This window comes from Podarcis melisellensis, assembly GCF_964234715.1.
Source record: "Podarcis melisellensis genome assembly, chromosome: 10".
NCBI lineage: Eukaryota > Metazoa > Chordata > Lepidosauria > Squamata > Lacertidae > Podarcis > Podarcis melisellensis.
Window position 1 is genome coordinate 27423777 of NC_138542.1, and position 17545 is coordinate 27441321.

The window sequence follows — 17545 nt, forward strand, 5'->3', positions numbered from 1 at the left end:
GTTTACTTGGTGCACGAATGCCAACGCCTGCTTATCTTGAGAAGATAACAACTAAGAACAATGTGCTATTTGTCATGGGCTGCAAAAGACAAAAGTATTAGGGTTCGACGTGGGACGCTTAGTTACAAATCATCTCCTTTGTACACCATTTGTCCCATGGAAAAGATTAGCAATAGTTATGCAGTTAAAATACGTCTGCTTAATCTGCAGCAATTCACTATGCAAAACCGTCTAGTGGTGCATGTGTTAAAATATGCAACAGAAGGCACGGTTCGGGGGGGGTTTCCATTCTGTTTTAAAACAAGGAGCCTATGCCGCTTTTCATTTGCGGCAGTTCCATGTTGCCGAAAGAGCATAGCCGAATTCTCATCGTTCCAGCCAATGCCATTTTAGGACAGGAAGTGAAGGTCTGAAGTCCTTTCACCAGCTCCCCTGGGTTCAAATTTATTGGAGCGTTCTGGGAGGAGAAGCAAGCTATGCAGCTACTGTAAAGAGGGAACTATTCCCCTAGCAGAACCGAAGTCAGATGCAGTGTCTTCATTTCAGGAAGTAACCAACATGGCATGCTCCATGTGTTGTTGGAGTACAGTTCCCATCATATCTCACTATTGGTCAGGTTGGCTGGGGCTGGTAGGAGTTGAGTCCTAACATCTGGTGGGCTATTCCTGCACTGAACCTGGAACAACCTACAGCAGGGATGGGGAATCTGTGGTCCTCTAGATTTCATTGGATTCCAACGCCCTTCAGCCCCATACAGCTTGGCTATAGGTCAGGGATACCATTCTTCGCTATAGGTCAGGGATACCCCAGCAGCACCATTCTTGATCTACAGCAGTGATGGCCAGTTGCCATCCAAATTAGCTTACAACTCAGTCCTTTTGTTATTCCAGTAAGGAAGTGTTTAGCCATGATCACAGCAGAGCGGCATTAATATGCTGACATTACAAGAGAGCCAAACGTTTGTGATTAACAGTGATCTGCGAAAGTTCCATGGAAAGGTGAAACGCTTTCTTTTCAGCAGCCCATTAAATTTAAAATTGTTTCCTTTAAAACAAGCTCTCGCCTACCATTTATACTGGGAGGGAGAGACAAAAAGCCACGGAAGCAGTTTAGTGATCTGAAGGTTAAGAAAGACCAACTAAGACAGGGAACGTCGGTTACATAAAGCCCTAGTGAATTCAACAGAATTTACTTCCAAAACAAACTACTAGAAATGGCTAGGAGATAAACATTTGGGGACCTCAGTAAGAAGCACAGATTATTTAACATAGAAAGCTGGGATGGTGACCATATGTGTACTTTAACTGTTCACTTACTGGGAAGCAGTTGTTCATGGTTTGCATCAGCTGTGGCTGTTGTTCAACAGAAACAGATAGTTTTTGCTTAATCTGATTGCATTAAATCAGCTGGGAAAGGCTTGCTTCCTCAACCTAAACATATTAGTTTGTCTCAAACTTCAACCATTTTATTATTTCACACCTGCTGCCTGGAGAACATCTTTACTTAGATACAAGAAACACATGAGGATACGCTTAATGGTTTGCTCATGAACCGGGCCAGAACTGAGAGTCAATCACAGCACAGCAGCTTTCATAATTTAATTAGATCAGAATGATTTGGATGGTGAAAATTCTTATTTCATAACACTTGGTGTTGCTTACAGAATCACATTTTTCAAACATGTAGTGCTTAACTTTATTGCCAAACATGATTTATGTAAAAAATAGTGTTATTCTCTCAGAAGACCAGAAATGTATTGTTAGAAGGCTACAAAGAATATAATTTTGGGTCCCTGTATCAAATGAGTCAGGTTTCAGTCTTGCGGCAGCCAGATCTTAAACATCTAGTTGGAATAAAGGCCCATGGATGTCCACGGAATTTGCTTCCAAATAAATGTTTAGGATCATGGTATGAAAACAGTGGAATAAAATATTGCACTGTTAGTTTGTAGGAGAACAGGGGAAGTACAATGGAGAAAAACAGGGCCCAGTCCTGCCAATTTCCCCCTAAAAAGTAGATAATGCGAGAGAGAAAAATTCAGTATCTAGCTAATGATCCATTTTATGTTGTCACTAAACTGACTTCAGACCTATATATGTTACATATAGAGTAGTGTTGAACTGTAAGGCTATGATATTAATTCATATTAGAATTAACCTTATACAAGCTTCTAGTTTTAGTTTAACCCAATTCATTACAACCACAGGCTGTGGACCTTGTAACATCTAAGGTGGCGTCTCAAGTGCAGCGAAAAATCACAGGTCACCTTATTCTCCTGGAAAAAGAGGGGTGTGGAATGCTTTCAGTTCATTTCTAAAGGCTAGGGTGGGTTCCCTAACCCCCACCGTAACGCTTCTGTTCCCGGCGCTGCATTTAGTCAGTAGGTGTTTCGGCTTCTGCCGGGCCCCTGATCAGCCTTCGGATTCCCCTTTTGCCTGCAGGTCCTTTCGGCTTAGCAAAACTCTGCTTGTGTGCATGTTGCTTGGGATGAACTTCTTCATAAAGGAAGTCGGCAGTTAACTCTTCCCCATCGCCGATTTCAATCTAAGTGATTTGGAGAAGAAGCGTAAGGATAAATGCGAAGGATATGGTTCCTGCACTGCTGACAGTTTCATACACCTTATGACTCTCATCCAAAGAAACACATGAGAGTCAGCATCAGTGTAACATCTTTGCATGGCTGAGTGTTTTATGAAGAATGGATGCCTTTTCCAGACTATTTAAAGAAATATTATAGTATGATGAACGGGCAAGCAGGATTTGAGCTATGAGCAACCAAAGTACTTCGATTATAACATTATGGTTATTATTTGATAGATAGAAGATAGGGTGCAGCAGAAGTAAAGAAACAACAACTGGGAAAAGAGGTGGGAAGTCAACAAAAATGAGAGAAAATGCAAAATTGTGTTTTGACTGTATATGTTTAAAATGTTGAAATTTAATAAAATATAATTGATTTTTTTCCCCCTGCATGGCTATAAAGCACCATGTACTCTGATGGCGCTGTATGAAATAGCATGCAGAACCATCTATTGGTGGATCAGAGTTAACTAGTGGTTATTTTATATTGGTTAAACTTGGCTAACAGAGAATAGAAAGGATAATATAAAAAAAAATGTAGTCCAATCTTCTGCAGGATTAGGTAAACCTAAGTCTATTGAAATCAATGGACATAGGTGTATCTAGTTATCCATAGGAAAAATTGATCGCCTTGCATCATAGTGATAGCAGCTCATTGGCAGCTGAGCAGGCCCAGCCTGCTGGTGAAATGGTATGCAAAAAATGGGGGAACCCAAGATTTGGCATGCCATCCAAATTTGCGTTCCAAACCCCTGCACTTTTGTACGTGCAAAGTCTTTGTGCAACAGCGCTCAGCACTGTCTGTTCCATCCATCTTTCAGGTATATATATGAGAAGAACAAGCATACAGGGACCTACATCTGTGGGATGGCGCAGCACAAAAATTACACAACCCCCTTACCTTTCTGATGATCTGCATCCACAGTTGTCTTTCTACAATTTCTAGAAGAGGACTCTTGCAGCTAGAGTAGAGCATCCGTTCTCGTATACTGCACATATAGCCCGGCATGGAGTAGATAAAAACTGCAGAATGTTTCAAGCGGTGAAAGATTATTCCAAATATAATCATTTAATAAGACTTGTTGCAAAGGTTGAATGATTAAGCACTTCCTTTCTAAGACTGGAAGACCATATATATATATATATATATATATATATATATATATATATATATATATATATATATGCTTTCGTAGATTTTCACGGGTACAGGAATGCAGGTTTTGGTGTCCTCGGGTGTCTTCCCGTGTAAAAGTTGGGGTGTCTAGGCGACGTTTCGACGAGGTCTCACTCGTCATCTTCAGGCTGGTGCTTTCGGCTTCTTGTTACTGGAACAGAGCAGGATCTCAGTGTTTGAGTTCCTGTAAATACTGTTGAGGGGGTGTGGTGTATAGCCTCCAATGTTCTGGGCAGAGAGGAAGTTCCCAGGCTAGTGTGCCTTTTCTTCTTTTGTTCCTTAATTACTTGAGGGATATCTTGAGTGATTTCTTGAGTGATATCCTGAGTACCACTTAGGTGGGTCATTAGGTGTGGATTAGTTGCTAAAGTCTTTGTGTCTTGACCTCTTGAACTTTGTGAAGAGTTTTTCTGAGAAGATGGCTGTACTGCACTTAGTTGTGCTCTGGCTTGGCTTCGTGTATAGGGGCGAGCTGTGGTTTTGTGGCCTGTGTCAGCCAGATCTGTGTAGGGATTGCAGGGGGGTGCAGCATCCGGAGGTGCCACCATGGTTTGGCTACTGGATGGTGTCTGTAATTTATCTGTGGAGAGGGTCTGGGTTTGGGTCTGGTGTGGTTGATTGGTGATGGCGTTCTGTGTGCCTCTGGATCTGGTGTCAGTTTTTGTGGGGAGGGCTAATTTCCACTACAGATAGGGCACTACAGATAAAATTAGCAAAATCCTCCATAAACACAATATCAAAACAGCCTTTTGCACCAACCAAAAAATAGCCAATATCCTCAGAAACCCCAAGGATAAAATCCAGTTGGAAAACCAAGGGGTCTATGAAATACCCTGCAAAGTCTGCCCAGCCACGTACATTGGACAAACAAACAGACGAATAAATGCACGTATCGCAGAACACAAGAATGCCGTCAAAAAAGAAGAAAAAACTTCCTCTCTTTTCCAACACATGAAAGAAACAGGACACGAAATTAATTTTGCAGATTCCAAATTGCTCTTTAACATGGAACATCACCACAAGAGAATAATCATGGAAGCCATCGAGATAGAGAAACACCCTCACAACATGAACAAGCGTGACGACACATCCCGCTTGCCAGACATCTGGAAATTAGCCCTCCCCACAAAAACTGACACCAGATCCAGAGGCACACAGAACGCCATCACCAATCAACCACACCAGACCCAAACCCAGACCCTCTCCACAGATAAATTACAGACACCATCCAGTAGCCAAACCATGGTGGCACCTCCGGATGCTGCACCCCCCTGCAATCCCTACACAGATCTGGCTGACACAGGCCACAAAACCACAGCTCGCCCCTATACACGAAGCCAAGCCAGAGCACAACTAAGTGCAGTACAGCCATCTTCTCAGAAAAACTCTTCACAAAGTTCAAGAGGTCAAGACACAAAGACTTTAGCAACTAATCCACACCTAATGACCCACCTAAGTGGTACTCAGGATATCACTCAAGAAATCACTCAAGATATCCCTCAAGTAATTAAGGAACAAAAGAAGAAAAGGCACACTAGCCTGGGAACTTCCTCTCTGCCCAGAACATTGGAGGCTATACACCACACCCCCTCAACAGTATTTACAGGAACTCAAACACTGAGATCCTGCTCTGTTCCAGTAACAAGAAGCCGAAAGCACCAGCCTGAAGATGACGAGTGAGACCTCGTCGAAACGTCGCCTAGACACCCCAACTTTTACACGGGAAGACACCCGAGGACACCAAAACCTGCATATATATATATATATATATATGCTTTCGTAGATTTTCACGGGTACAGGAATGCAGGTTTTGGTGTCCTCGGGTGTCTTCCCGTGTAAAAGTTGGGGTGTCTATGCGACGTTTCGACGAGGTCTCACTCGTCATCTTCAGGCTGGTGCTTTCGGCTTCTTGTTACTGGAACAGAGCAGGATCTCAGTGTTTGAGTTCCTATAAATACTGTTGAGGGGGTGTGGTGTATAGCCTCCAATGTTCTGGGCAGAGAGGAAGTTCCCAGGCTAGTGTGCCTTTTCTTCTTTTGTTCCTTAATTACTTGAGGGATATCTTGAGTGATTTCTTGAGTGATATCCTGAGTACCACTTAGGTGGGTCATTAGGTGTGGAGGCACACAGAACGCCATCACCAATCAACCACACCAGACCCAAACCCAGACCCTCTCCACAGATAAATTACAGACACCATCCAGTAGCCAAACCATGGTGGCACCTCCGGATGCTGCACCCCCCTGCAATCCCTACACAGATCTGGCTGACACAGGCCACAAAACCACAGCTCGCCCCTATACACGAAGCCAAGCCAGAGCACAACTAAGTGCAGTACAGCCATCTTCTCAGAAAAACTCTTCACAAAGTTCAAGAGGTCAAGACACAAAGACTTTAGCAACTAATCCACACCTAATGACCCACCTAAGTGGTACTCAGGATATCACTCAAGAAATCACTCAAGATATCCCTCAAGTAATTAAGGAACAAAAGAAGAAAAGGCACACTAGCCTGGGAACTTCCTCTCTGCCCAGAACATTGGAGGCTATACACCACACCCCCTCAACAGTATTTATAGGAACTCAAACACTGAGATCCTGCTCTGTTCCAGTAACAAGAAGCCGAAAGCACCAGCCTGAAGATGACGAGTGAGACCTCGTCGAAACGTCGCATAGACACCCCAACTTTTACACGGGAAGACACCCGAGGACACCAAAACCTGCATATATATATATATATACACACACACACAGAGAGAGAGAGAGAGAGAGAGAGAGAGAGAGAGAGAGAGAGAGTGTCACAGAGTGGTATCTCAGGTTACATACGCTTCAGGTTATAAACTCTGCTAACCCAGAAATAGTACCTCGGCTTAAGAATTTTGCTTCAGGATGAGAACAGAAATCGTGCTCCAGCGGTGCGGCAGCAGCAGGAGGCCCCATTAGCTAAGGTGGTGCTTCAGGTTAAGAACAGTTTCAGGTAAAGAATGGACCTCCAGAATGAATTAAGTACTTAACCTGAGGTACCACTGTGTGCATATATATATATATATATATATATATATATATATATATATATATGGGATACTAAGCTGGAAAAAACCCCTAAATCAATCTTGCTGCTATAAAGACCTAATCAAGTTCATACACAGAAATACTTGCATACCTATTGATTCCAAGTAGTCTCCTTCGTGGGAATGTTTGTAGAGGAAAAAATGGTACCGTGCTGAGTCCTTTGGAATTCTTTTCGGCAAGTCCTTCAGCTCCGTTGGGAGTGTACTAGCCAGTTCGATCGTTTCATTTTTCATATCAATTTGCTGTTAGCACACATAATATTGGTTGGAATTAAGATGCGTAGCAAAAGCCGTTCTGATTCAAGCAAAATACTACTAGAGCAGGAGCGGGGAAAATCTTGTGGGCCGATCTTGGCCCAACAATTCTCTGAAGCAACCCACCTCCTTCACTGAAAGAAGAAGTGGGGAAATGCTTCAAATAGTGCTTTTGGAATCGACAGCTTTCTTGCACAACTGAACTCAACATTAAGCAGGATTGCCCACCTTCCTCCACACCACAATCAGCTGATGAAAAGAGAGGCTGAACCTGCTTGGTGTGGATGTTTACAAGTGACAGCAATACAGTGGTACCTCAGGTTACATACGCTTCAGGTTACATATGCTTCAGGTTACAGACTCCACTAACCCAGAAATAGTGCTTCAGGTTAAGAACTTTGCTTCAGGATGAGAACAGAAATTGTGCTCCGGTGACGCAGCAACAGCAGGAGGCCCCATTAGCTAAAGTGGTACCTCAGGTTAAGAACAGTTTCAGGTTAAGTACGGACCTCTGGAACGAATTAAGTACTTAACCTGAGGTACCACTGTAGTGGGGCTTCTCTGCTTTGCTGCTTTTGCTTTCAAAATGCAACTTTTTCTCTCACCGCTGTCACACGGTGCAGAGGAGAGAAATAAAACTACATTTTGCATGCAAAAGCAGCAAAATGGAAGAGCCCAGCTCCCTGCTGTCACTTGCAAACTCCAGCCTTGTTTCCCCACCGCCTCCATTTCCATGGGAGGGAGGAGAGAAGAAATTTGCTAGTCCGATGCTCAGATCTTCCCAAAGTGCCAGCATTGAGTTGACAATAGGTCTTCCGAAGCAGGAATCCCACAAAGAGGAATTGTGGCAGATGGGCAGCCCCGCCCACCTGTCAATCATGTGATGGCAAAATGACCCTCACTGGTGAAATTTGATCCTGATAAGGATCTGGCCCATTGAGGCAAACTGTTCACCACCCAGACTTGTAATAAGAAATCCGGCTTGTAATAAGATGTGGAATTTTAAAAACAGAGACCCTTTTCTATTTCCACAAACAACAACGAGAAACCTGTACGCTCATAACGTTCAGGATTACCTTCAAAGGATGAAACTGCTTACTCACCAATTGCACATAGTTAAGCTGCTTGTTTTTCAGTTTTTCCAGCGCCTGAAGGGCTTCTTTAGCTATAGGGAATGCTACACCTTGTAGAGTCTGGTGCTTAGTGTCAACACTGACGTCAGTTTGTACCTGAAAAGAAAAACAAGAGAACAAAGCAGCTTGAAAAAGGTGACAGCTTAGAGAATCCTGTTTGTGCTCCACACAACCTAGAGCCATGTGGAAAATTCATATGCAAAAGAGGAGGAGGATCCTCGTGGTAGAATTTCAAATCTTGAACTTTAAACTGTTCCGTACTCATCAAAACCTTTATTTCTTAATGAGGCTTTAAGAGGGTTTTCTTCACAAAAAGGAAACGGCAGCGTGCCAAATAGGGCTCACACAGGAGAGTGGAACGTTTGTCTCTCTTTCTGTGTGAGAGTCAGACAGTAAAAAAGGGGATTTGTTTCAATGCAAATAATTTATGTGGAATAATAAGTGGATGGACTGGTAAAAGGTAAAGGTAAAGGGACCCCTGACCATTAGGTCCAGTTGTGACCGACTCTGGGGTTGCGGCGCTCATCTCGCTTTATTGGCTGAGGGAGCCGACGTACAGCTTCTGGGTCATGTGGCCAGCATGACTAAGCCGCTTCTGGTGAACCAGAGCAGTGTACGGAAACACCATTTACCTTCCCACTGGAGTGGTACCTATTTATCTACTTGCAATTTGACGTGCTTTTGAACTGCTAGGTTGGCAGGAGCAGGGACCGAGCAACGGGAGCTCACCCCGTCGCGGGGATTCGAACCACCGACCTTCTGATCAGCAGGTCCTAGGCTCTGTGGTTTAACCCACAGCGCCACCCACGTCCCGGATGGGCTGGTAGACACCAGAAAAACATTTAAAAAAAACTTTTGGAGGAGAGATTCCAGAGCTACTGTAAGATCCTCATTTTGCTTTCTTCACGAATGTATGCAGGATATAGTGTGGCAAATTTTAATTCCTGTTTTATAGCGGGCCTTGGAAGAAATTCTTCCCCTCAAAGCATAAACAGTCACAGATATTCAAAACCAAACCTGGGAGATGCATTCTTTGTGCTGATGCTTATGCACAAGGTAATTAGGACTAGAAGCAGCCTCCACCCACCCTGGTAGGCTCTCGGAAGCTATTTCACAATTTGGCCTACAATACACTCCTGTCTTTCCTTCAGCGTTGCAGAAATGCCTGGCTCCCAAGCCTAAGCGCAATACCTCGTTAATCTTGATCTGTCGAAGTTCTTCTTCAGCTGCGGTCAGAGGGGCAGGCGAGGACTGAGTTACCAAGTACTTTCGGTAACCGTTCAGCGAAACATCGTCCTGCAAACACAAAACACCCAGCCGTTTCCCCCAAGTTTCCAAATTCTCCTCTGAGGCTTCCCAACTTGGGATCTTCTGACTATAAGAACAGCTTTATGACAGTGCTATGTGGGCCTTTTGGCTCCTGTGTTAAGAATGTGGGATAAGCCTGCTGGATTAGACCAAGGACCCATTGAGTGCAACAGTTACTCCCTTACCTTTCTTGCCCTAATCTGGCCACAGTGATCCATGCGACGGTCACCTCCACGCTTGATTATTGTAACTTGCTGTACGTGGGGCTGCCCTTGAAGCTGACCCAGACACTCCAGCGGGTGCAGAATGCTGCGGCGAGACTCCTTATGGGGTCCTTGCCGCGGGACCACATTCATCCGGTGCTTTACCAGCTGCACTGGCTCCCGGTGGAGTACAGGGTCAGGTTTAAGGTGCTGGTTTTGACCTTTAAAGCCCTATGCGGCCTAGGACCCTCATACCTACGGGACCATCTCTCCTAGTATGCCCCAAGGAGGATCTTAAGGTCCATAAATAACAACACTTTGGAGGTCCCAAGCCTCAAGGAGATTAGATTAGTCTCAACTAGGGCCAGGGCCTTTTCAGCACTGGCCCCAACTTGGTGGAATGCTCTGTCACAAGAGTCAGGGCCCTGCGGGATTTGACATCTTTGCACTTTGAGGTGCTTTCGAACTGCTAGGTTGGCAGGAGCAAGGACCGAGCAAAGGGAGCTGAACCCGTTGCGGAGATTCAAACCGCCAGCCTTCTGATCAGCAAGTCCTAGGCTCTGTGGTTTAACCGACAGCGCCACCCACGTCCCGCCCTGCTTCTTACTCCTGCCTATAACGCTTGCACAGGACTTAGTGGACTTCAGTTGCCACATAGAAATGGAAGAGATATTGCTTCCGAAGTGTCGCTCAAAAGCAAATCCCTCTGCAGAATACACACCTTGTTGGTTCCAAACACTTCGTCTTTAATATGCCCGCCTCCGAATTCTTTCTTCAGGGTTGCCCGGGTAGCTGCATACAACATTTTCTGACGAACCTGCCAAGAGAAGATTGAGTTTTTGCCTTGGAAGCCAGATAAGTGGATGTTACAGACAAAAGTGACTCCTCAAAGGCATAAAACCACTGGGCCTTGCTTTCTGCTATGACAAGCTTCAGCCACAGCTCATGTAGAAGGTTTCAGATTCAATCCCTGGCATCTCCAGTGTCAGGGAACTGCCATCGGAACGAGAGGAGGAGGCGAGGCTCCATGACGATGCTGGAGAGGGGCCAAGTAGGGAGAGAGGCAGGTCTCCTGTTGGGGAAGAAAATCAGTGCAACACCAGGGATGCAGGGGGGGCCAATGGGGGAAGCAGAGAGCAGGCTCAGAGACTCTTCACTGGACACCAGCGGGGAGAGCACAGGTCCTCTGCTACCCACGCCCTCCCTGCGCAGAAGACTTCCGCGCAGGGAGAGTAGGAGGAGACTGGGCGTCAAACAACTTTTATGTTGGAAAAGGTTTAAGAAACGCCCACTGTCGGATTCTGCCAGCGACTGAACAGCCACGAAGTGAGGGGCTGTCCAGCCAGGAAAGGTTTAACCAGGCCACCTAGCCAGGAGTGGCGGCAACTTACGCACGAGCAACCCCATATAACCATTACATCCAGGTATAGCTGGGACTGCTCCACCTGAAACCCTTGAGAACTACTGCCTGCCAGTGCACTGCAGACACTGCTAAGCTGGCTCTGGGTACAACCCAGTGAACCTTCCCCAACAAGCTCAGTTCACCATTTGTGACCGAAGTACTGGCCATCTTACTGCTTGTAAAAGCTCTACGAGCACCGAGCCCTGTATCATTGGAGGAACCAAACAGCAAATGTTACCAGCTTCATTCCCTAAATGTATTTGTTGTGCTTTAAGATCTCATTCCTTCAACCACTAGCCCAATACAGCAGCCCCACATAGTGGCATAGAAAAAGTCATGGTGGTAATAATAATAATAATGATGATGATGATGATGATGTATTATTTATACCCCGCCCATCTGGCTGGGCTTCCCCAGCCAATCTGGGCGGCTTCCAACAAAATATTAAAATACAGTAATGCACCAAACATTAAAAGCTTCCCTAAACAGGGCTGCCTTCAGATGTCTTCTAAAAGTCTGGTAGTTGTTGTTCTCTTTGACATCTGGTGGGAGGGAGTTCCACAGGGCAGGCGCCACTACCAAGAAGGCCCTCTGCCTGGTTCCCTGTAGCTTGGTACCGGGATGTTATTCCATGCAAGAGTTGTGGCAGCCACAATCACATTCAAGAGATCAACTGTGTTCTCCAACCTAATTGGTTGTCTCTTAGCCAGGACTCCTAAGTCTGGCTTCATCCATATGGTTAAAATATGTCCATACTGGCCACAGCCATGTGAGAGAGCACTATGGGGCTACGTGGGTGTGTAGGGGAAGGAGAGGTTCAAACACTTGTTGTGAGAGCAAATAACTGTTACAGATGTTGCCAGGATTCAACTCCCACCATCCCTAACCATTTATCATAATGGCTGGGGCTGATGGGAGATGGAAGTCTAACAATATCTGGAGGGGCACACATTGCCCAGCTCTCTATTAATATAATATAGTCATACCTTGGAAGTTGAACAGAATCTGTTCTGGAAGCCCATTCGTCTTCCAAAACGTTTGAAAACCAAATTGTAGCTTCTGATTGGCTGCAGGAAGCTCCTGCAGCCAATCAGAAGCTGCGGAAGCCCCGTCAGACATTCCAAAAATAGTTCACAAACTGGAACCGTCACTTCCAGGTTTGCGACGTTCAGGAGCTGATTTGTTCAGGAACTAGGCTGTTCGCAAACCAAGGTACAGCTGTACAGAGTTTGGTCAACATTGCTGGCTGACCTTTGATACCAGTTGGGTTTTTTAAGTTGCCCACCCCTGGATTAAAAGGAAGTCAATAGTTCGCTTAAAAACAAAACACAAAACCAGTCAATCATGGCTTGGAAGTTCAACATGTGTTTTTAAGTGACTTGATATTTCATTCCATTACTTACAGGAGAATGGTCTGGTGACCATGCAATAAAGATCCACTCATATCCTTGGGCATTTTGAGAATCTAATCTATAAAGAATATAACATGGCTGCTTTTCTTCAAGGAGTGGGAGAACAAAGGAATCGTAATCCGCTTCCCAGGATCCAACAGCTTGTCTCGCTGATCCCACAGTCAGCTGTTCTGTGAAGACAGAGTTGGCACATGGTAGGCAAAAACTGATACTGTACTTTGTTTTGAAATCTGCTGAATGTACACTAAGTCAATGCTTAAGTACAAGAGGGTAAAGAAGTAATACAAAGAGTAATTCACTCGATTAACAGAATGGTAGGAAGCCAGAAGTTTAATCTTTTCATAAAAAATTACTCTGGAATGTTAGGTGTCTAAAGACAGAAGGCCAAGATTGTATATTTCTCTAATACATATGAATATTCATCATTTTTTTAAAAAGGGATATTTGAAATGCAATTTTGCATTTAGAAATTGAGAACTGATACAAGGGATTGAAGAAGAAATTGAGCATTTATCCTTGGAGATATATTATAAAACTTTTTAAAATAATTATAATAATCATAATCATGGAAACACTTTAAATTCTGAACCAGGGTTACCCATCAAAGAAACAAACTTCAGATTGACAGCTGAGGAAAACATAGGCCTATAAGGTCTCAATAATATTTTAAATTGCATTTTAACCTGTATTTTAAATTGGTTGTTTTTTTCCTATTATGTTTTTACTGTAATCTTACTGGTTTAGCTGCCCTGAGCCCGGCTCTGGCCGGGGAGGGCGGGGTATAAATGAAATTTCTTCTTCTTATTATTATTAATATGGCTATAGATTATTTATTATGTGGTATTGACCTGAGCAGCTCTGCAGAATTTCAGGTAGGGTTCTTTCCCAGCCCTGGAACTAGAGATATCGGGGGGGGGGGACTGAACCTGAGATCTTCTTCATGCAGAGCAGATGACTACCACTAAGCTACAGACCCTCCTCTTTCAGTTAGAGGAGTAAGTGGTCCTTAATTAAGGTGGTCCTTAATTTCAGTGGATCTACTCTGAGTAGAACTTGCACTGGATACAACCCAAAGCAACCAGTATACCAGGAGATTTTGGTCAATGCTGGTTTTCCTTGACTCCGATGGGAAGATCCTACCATAAAACAATGAATCCTATGTGAACCATTGTAAAAAAGTACTCTAAGCCTGCATGAGAGCCAGTGATGGTGTAGTGGTTAAGAGCGGTAGTCTCGTAATCTGGGGAACCGGGTTCATGTCTCTGCTCCTCCACATGCAGCTGCTGGGTGACCTTGGGCCAGTCACACTTCTTTGAAGTCTCTCAGCCCCACTCACCCCACAGAGTATTTGTTGTGGGGGAGGAAGGGAAAGGAGATTGTTAGCCGCTTTGAGACTCCTTAAAGGGAGTGAAAGATGGGATATCAAATCCAAACTCTTCTTCTTCTGCAATCCCATGCTCACTTACTTTGGAGTAAGCCGTACTGAACTCAGGGGGAATTGCTTCCGAGTAGGCATGTATAGGTTTACACTGTTAATTATGTTTATGATTTTATTTAACCACAAAATTAATATTAAGGTGGCGAACATTTCAGCAAATCTTATTGACAAGCAGCCCTTGGTTCAAGTAATGGTATATTCAAGATGGGAAGCGATGCTTCTTTGTAAATGAAAGTTTGTAAATGAAAACTGACGGTTAGAAAAGTAACCACTTACCATTTTCGATAACTATTTTCAAAAACCTGTACTGTCCGTTTCTGGCTCTAGCAAAGGTTTCTTGGACTTCGTCGCTAGCTGCAAAAATACAAAAGGAAAGAAGATTGACCCCATTCACTTTGTACAAAGTGGTACAATAGAGCACAGCTGAAACACATGGCAAAAAGATGATGTACAGACCAAGACTATTATGAAATGTTAAAGTAAGGTCATCATCTATATTACTCTTTTTTTTTGGCAAACGTTTGAAAGGCAATGCTCTCAGCTGTTCTATGTACCTTTACTGGCATCAGCAGAAGAGGGGGTTATCATAAATATTGACTTTTTTCTCGAGATATGTAAACCTCTTAGGAGATCTCTTGAAGTATAAAGTGGTATGCAAGTCAAAGAAATGTGGACTTCATTAGGTGTACATCAAGATAGTGGTTCAGGCAAGGAATTGTGCCACCTAAATTCCTTTTGGTGTTACTAAATTTCTTTTGCTGCCATGCAACAAAGTTACATTGTTTCATATGATGTTACTCTCAGCCTAAAGCTTTAACCACAATTTCTGATGTGTTTGGACCTTTTTCTGGTGTATTTTTTTTTTAGCGTATTGGCTGTGGACACTGGTCAATCTACAATTCACAGCAGATTGGTGACAGGTGAATGCTTTCTATCAAACAGACAAATCAACAAAGGTCACAAGGGGACCTGCACAGATATGAGCAATTTTTACCGATATCCCTGCAAGTAAACTAACTTTCCTGATGAAAAGCTCCATGTAATTAAAATGTTGCATTTATTTTTAACACCAAGTGGTTTAACCAATAAAATATACTGTTCATTTTTTAAAAATAAGCATCCTTTTGATCAACAAACTAAGTGGTATCTGCCTTAAAGTTTGCAGTAAAGTGCTCATCTGAACTTTAAACAATGCAACATTATACTTACAGTACAATCCTTTGCATGCTTATTCAGAAGTAAACCCCACTATCTTCAGTGCAGTTTACTCTAGTGTGCTGTGGATTGTGTCCAGGTAAGCAAGCACAGAATTGGAGCTGACAAACACTATCTTAACCATGTCTATCTATTCAGAAGTAAATTCCCAGGTAAATAGGGTTAGAATTACATTCTCAATTACTGATGCCACAACCCATCACTTGAAATTTCCTAGGGGTATATATATGCCTTTAACTGCCCAGCTATGACAATCAATAGATGAGTCATGCATAGCAACGCAAAAACATTTTCCTACAGGAACTAACATACAAAAAGAGTCACGTGAATGAGCTACTGAGCTACAACCGCTGTAAATTGATCTTTTGCCTCCTTGGGCTAAGGAAAGCAAAAGCACTGAATTGTGTCAGCTCCACAAAGCCACTTTGGGCAGGGATAAGTTCTCCCCTTTTGAATGTTTTGAAGAACATTCTAGGAAGCGAAAGATTTTTTTCAGAAAACCCATTAAAAACCATGCCTTAATCCTAATCACGCAGCCCAAATGACACATCTTAATCTGAACACCGATACACAACAGACTTTCAAAAGATGCAACTAGTCTCTTTTGCACGTTTATACGGCATTAATTTCCCCCCGGCACTACTTAATTTTCCTATCTAAAAAAAGGAGCAATTTAACTGGCAAAGCTTCTCTCCACGCCGCAGCAAGACAATACACAGCAATTAATAACCAGCAGTTGCTGAATTTTTCCGCCTGTGCATCCAAACTCCACCTCACCCAGCTATGCTTTGATCTCACCACCACCACCACCTGGGAACTCCCTGATCCTGTTAGGAATTAAGAGATTTCAAGGGGATTTGCACCAGGCTCCTCTTAGGGAGAAGTTAAGTCCCACTGTGGGTTTTCCTTCCAGTTCCATATACTGTATGCTGGACCGGGCTGTTATATATTCCTGTTCTGTATATGGTATTCTGGAGCGCAAAGCAAGCAGGCGAGAGTTGAAGAACTTTGCAGCCCCGTCGCTCCTCGCTTTGCAGCAACGCCAGTCGCCAACTCTGCGTGCAGGTGCAGGTCGAAGGAGGCCAGCGGCAGCCTGCTCCGCCCCCTCCGGCTTTAACGGGAAGAGGACATCTGCTCACGTCGCCCTCGCCCCAGCATCGCCCCGGGGGCAACCGAGCACGTTGCACTTTGCAAAAACTCCGCTTTGCAGGATGGCTTGTGTGTGTGTGTGTTGACTTCTGATTTTTTTAGCCGCCTTAGGTTTGGATCAAACTATCAGACTCAGTTGCCCGGACCTTGGACTTGAGTCCGCAGCAAACAAGCAATTAAAAAAAACTAAAGTGCACCAGGGATGCCAACTTAAATCTGATAAATTGGGTGGGCTGCGTAATGCATCACAGGGGGCGGCGCATTTGAATGGCAATGCCCATCCACTTATGGGGGAGGGCAGTCCCTTCAAATATTTTATTGGGGGGGGGGCAAAGCAACACCGGCCCCAGGAGTTGCTCCCATGCGGTATCTTAAAAGAGGGAGCGTGTGCATGCACAAGCCGGGGCTCAAATTTGATCGTCTGAAATCCACACCCACTGACTTGGACCCTCTTCCCCTAGTGGGTGGGTGGGGGGTGAATCACGGCTGTAGCTCAGTCTGTAGTCTCAGGGTTCGAGTCCCACGGTGGGCAAGATTCCTGCAGTGCTGGGGGTTGGGCTAGATGACCCTCGGGCCCCCTTGCCGCACTACAATTCTAGAGGCGGTGAAAGGCACTCTGCGCGCGCTCAGAGGCTGAGCCGCCGCCGCCGCCCTTCCCCTTTCGGAACCGGCTTTAGGATGCCATGAAGTTGAGGGTGGAAAGGGAGAACCGGCTCCTTCCAAGTTACTTTTGCATTCAGACGCCGGAAGTTTGGCCCGATCGCCGTGCAGGGCAGAGAGAGGCGGGGAGCCATTCATTGGGAAGGATCCAGCGGCAAGGGAGGGGCGCCGGGGGAAACCGCGGGTCCTGCTGCCCGAGAAGGGGGTCGGTACCTTGGATGCCGGTCTGGTGGGACATGACGCCGAGCAGCCGCCGCCGGGAACCGCCGCCTCTCGGGCCGGGGGCAAAGGCAGGAGGCGGCGCCGGGGAAAGAGAGCCAGCAGACCGGCCCGGGACGCGCACGTGACGCGCCGCCGCCACTCAGCGCCCAGCTCGCCTGGGCCCCGACGGAGGCTCCTTCCGGCGAGGCGGCAGCGCCGGGACTCGGGCTGGAGGCGCCGGGGAAGCGGCGGAGTCGCCGCCGCCGCCATGTGCTCTTCCTGCGCCCCGGCGCGGCTGGAAACCGGCATCCCCCGGTCCCTGTGCAAGTTGCACCGCCAGCT

The 17545-nt window shown here is 45.2% G+C and overlaps 1 protein-coding gene across 2 annotated transcripts; it reads right to left on the reverse strand.

Annotated features, from left to right (window-relative positions):
- Positions 1 to 1579: 1579 nt before the first annotated feature.
- Positions 1580 to 17340, reverse strand: TWF1 (twinfilin actin binding protein 1). Of its 2 annotated transcripts, XM_081929032.1 has the most exons (9): positions 17216 to 17340; positions 14255 to 14332; positions 12532 to 12710; positions 10448 to 10543; positions 9407 to 9511; positions 8186 to 8311; positions 6920 to 7070; positions 3482 to 3603; positions 1580 to 2544 (listed from the first exon to the last, which is right to left on the reverse strand). In XM_081929032.1, exons 1-9 carry the CDS (start codon positions 17238 to 17240, stop codon positions 2374 to 2376), a joined length of 1053 nt encoding a protein of 350 aa, XP_081785158.1. In that variant the 5' UTR covers positions 17241 to 17340; the 3' UTR covers positions 1580 to 2373. The 2 variants fall into 2 exon arrangements, with proteins under 2 accessions (XP_081785158.1, XP_081785159.1); XM_081929033.1 differs by lacking the exon at positions 17216 to 17340 and having other exon boundaries at positions 12532 to 12705.
- Between the last annotated feature and the right edge of the window lie 205 nt (positions 17341 to 17545).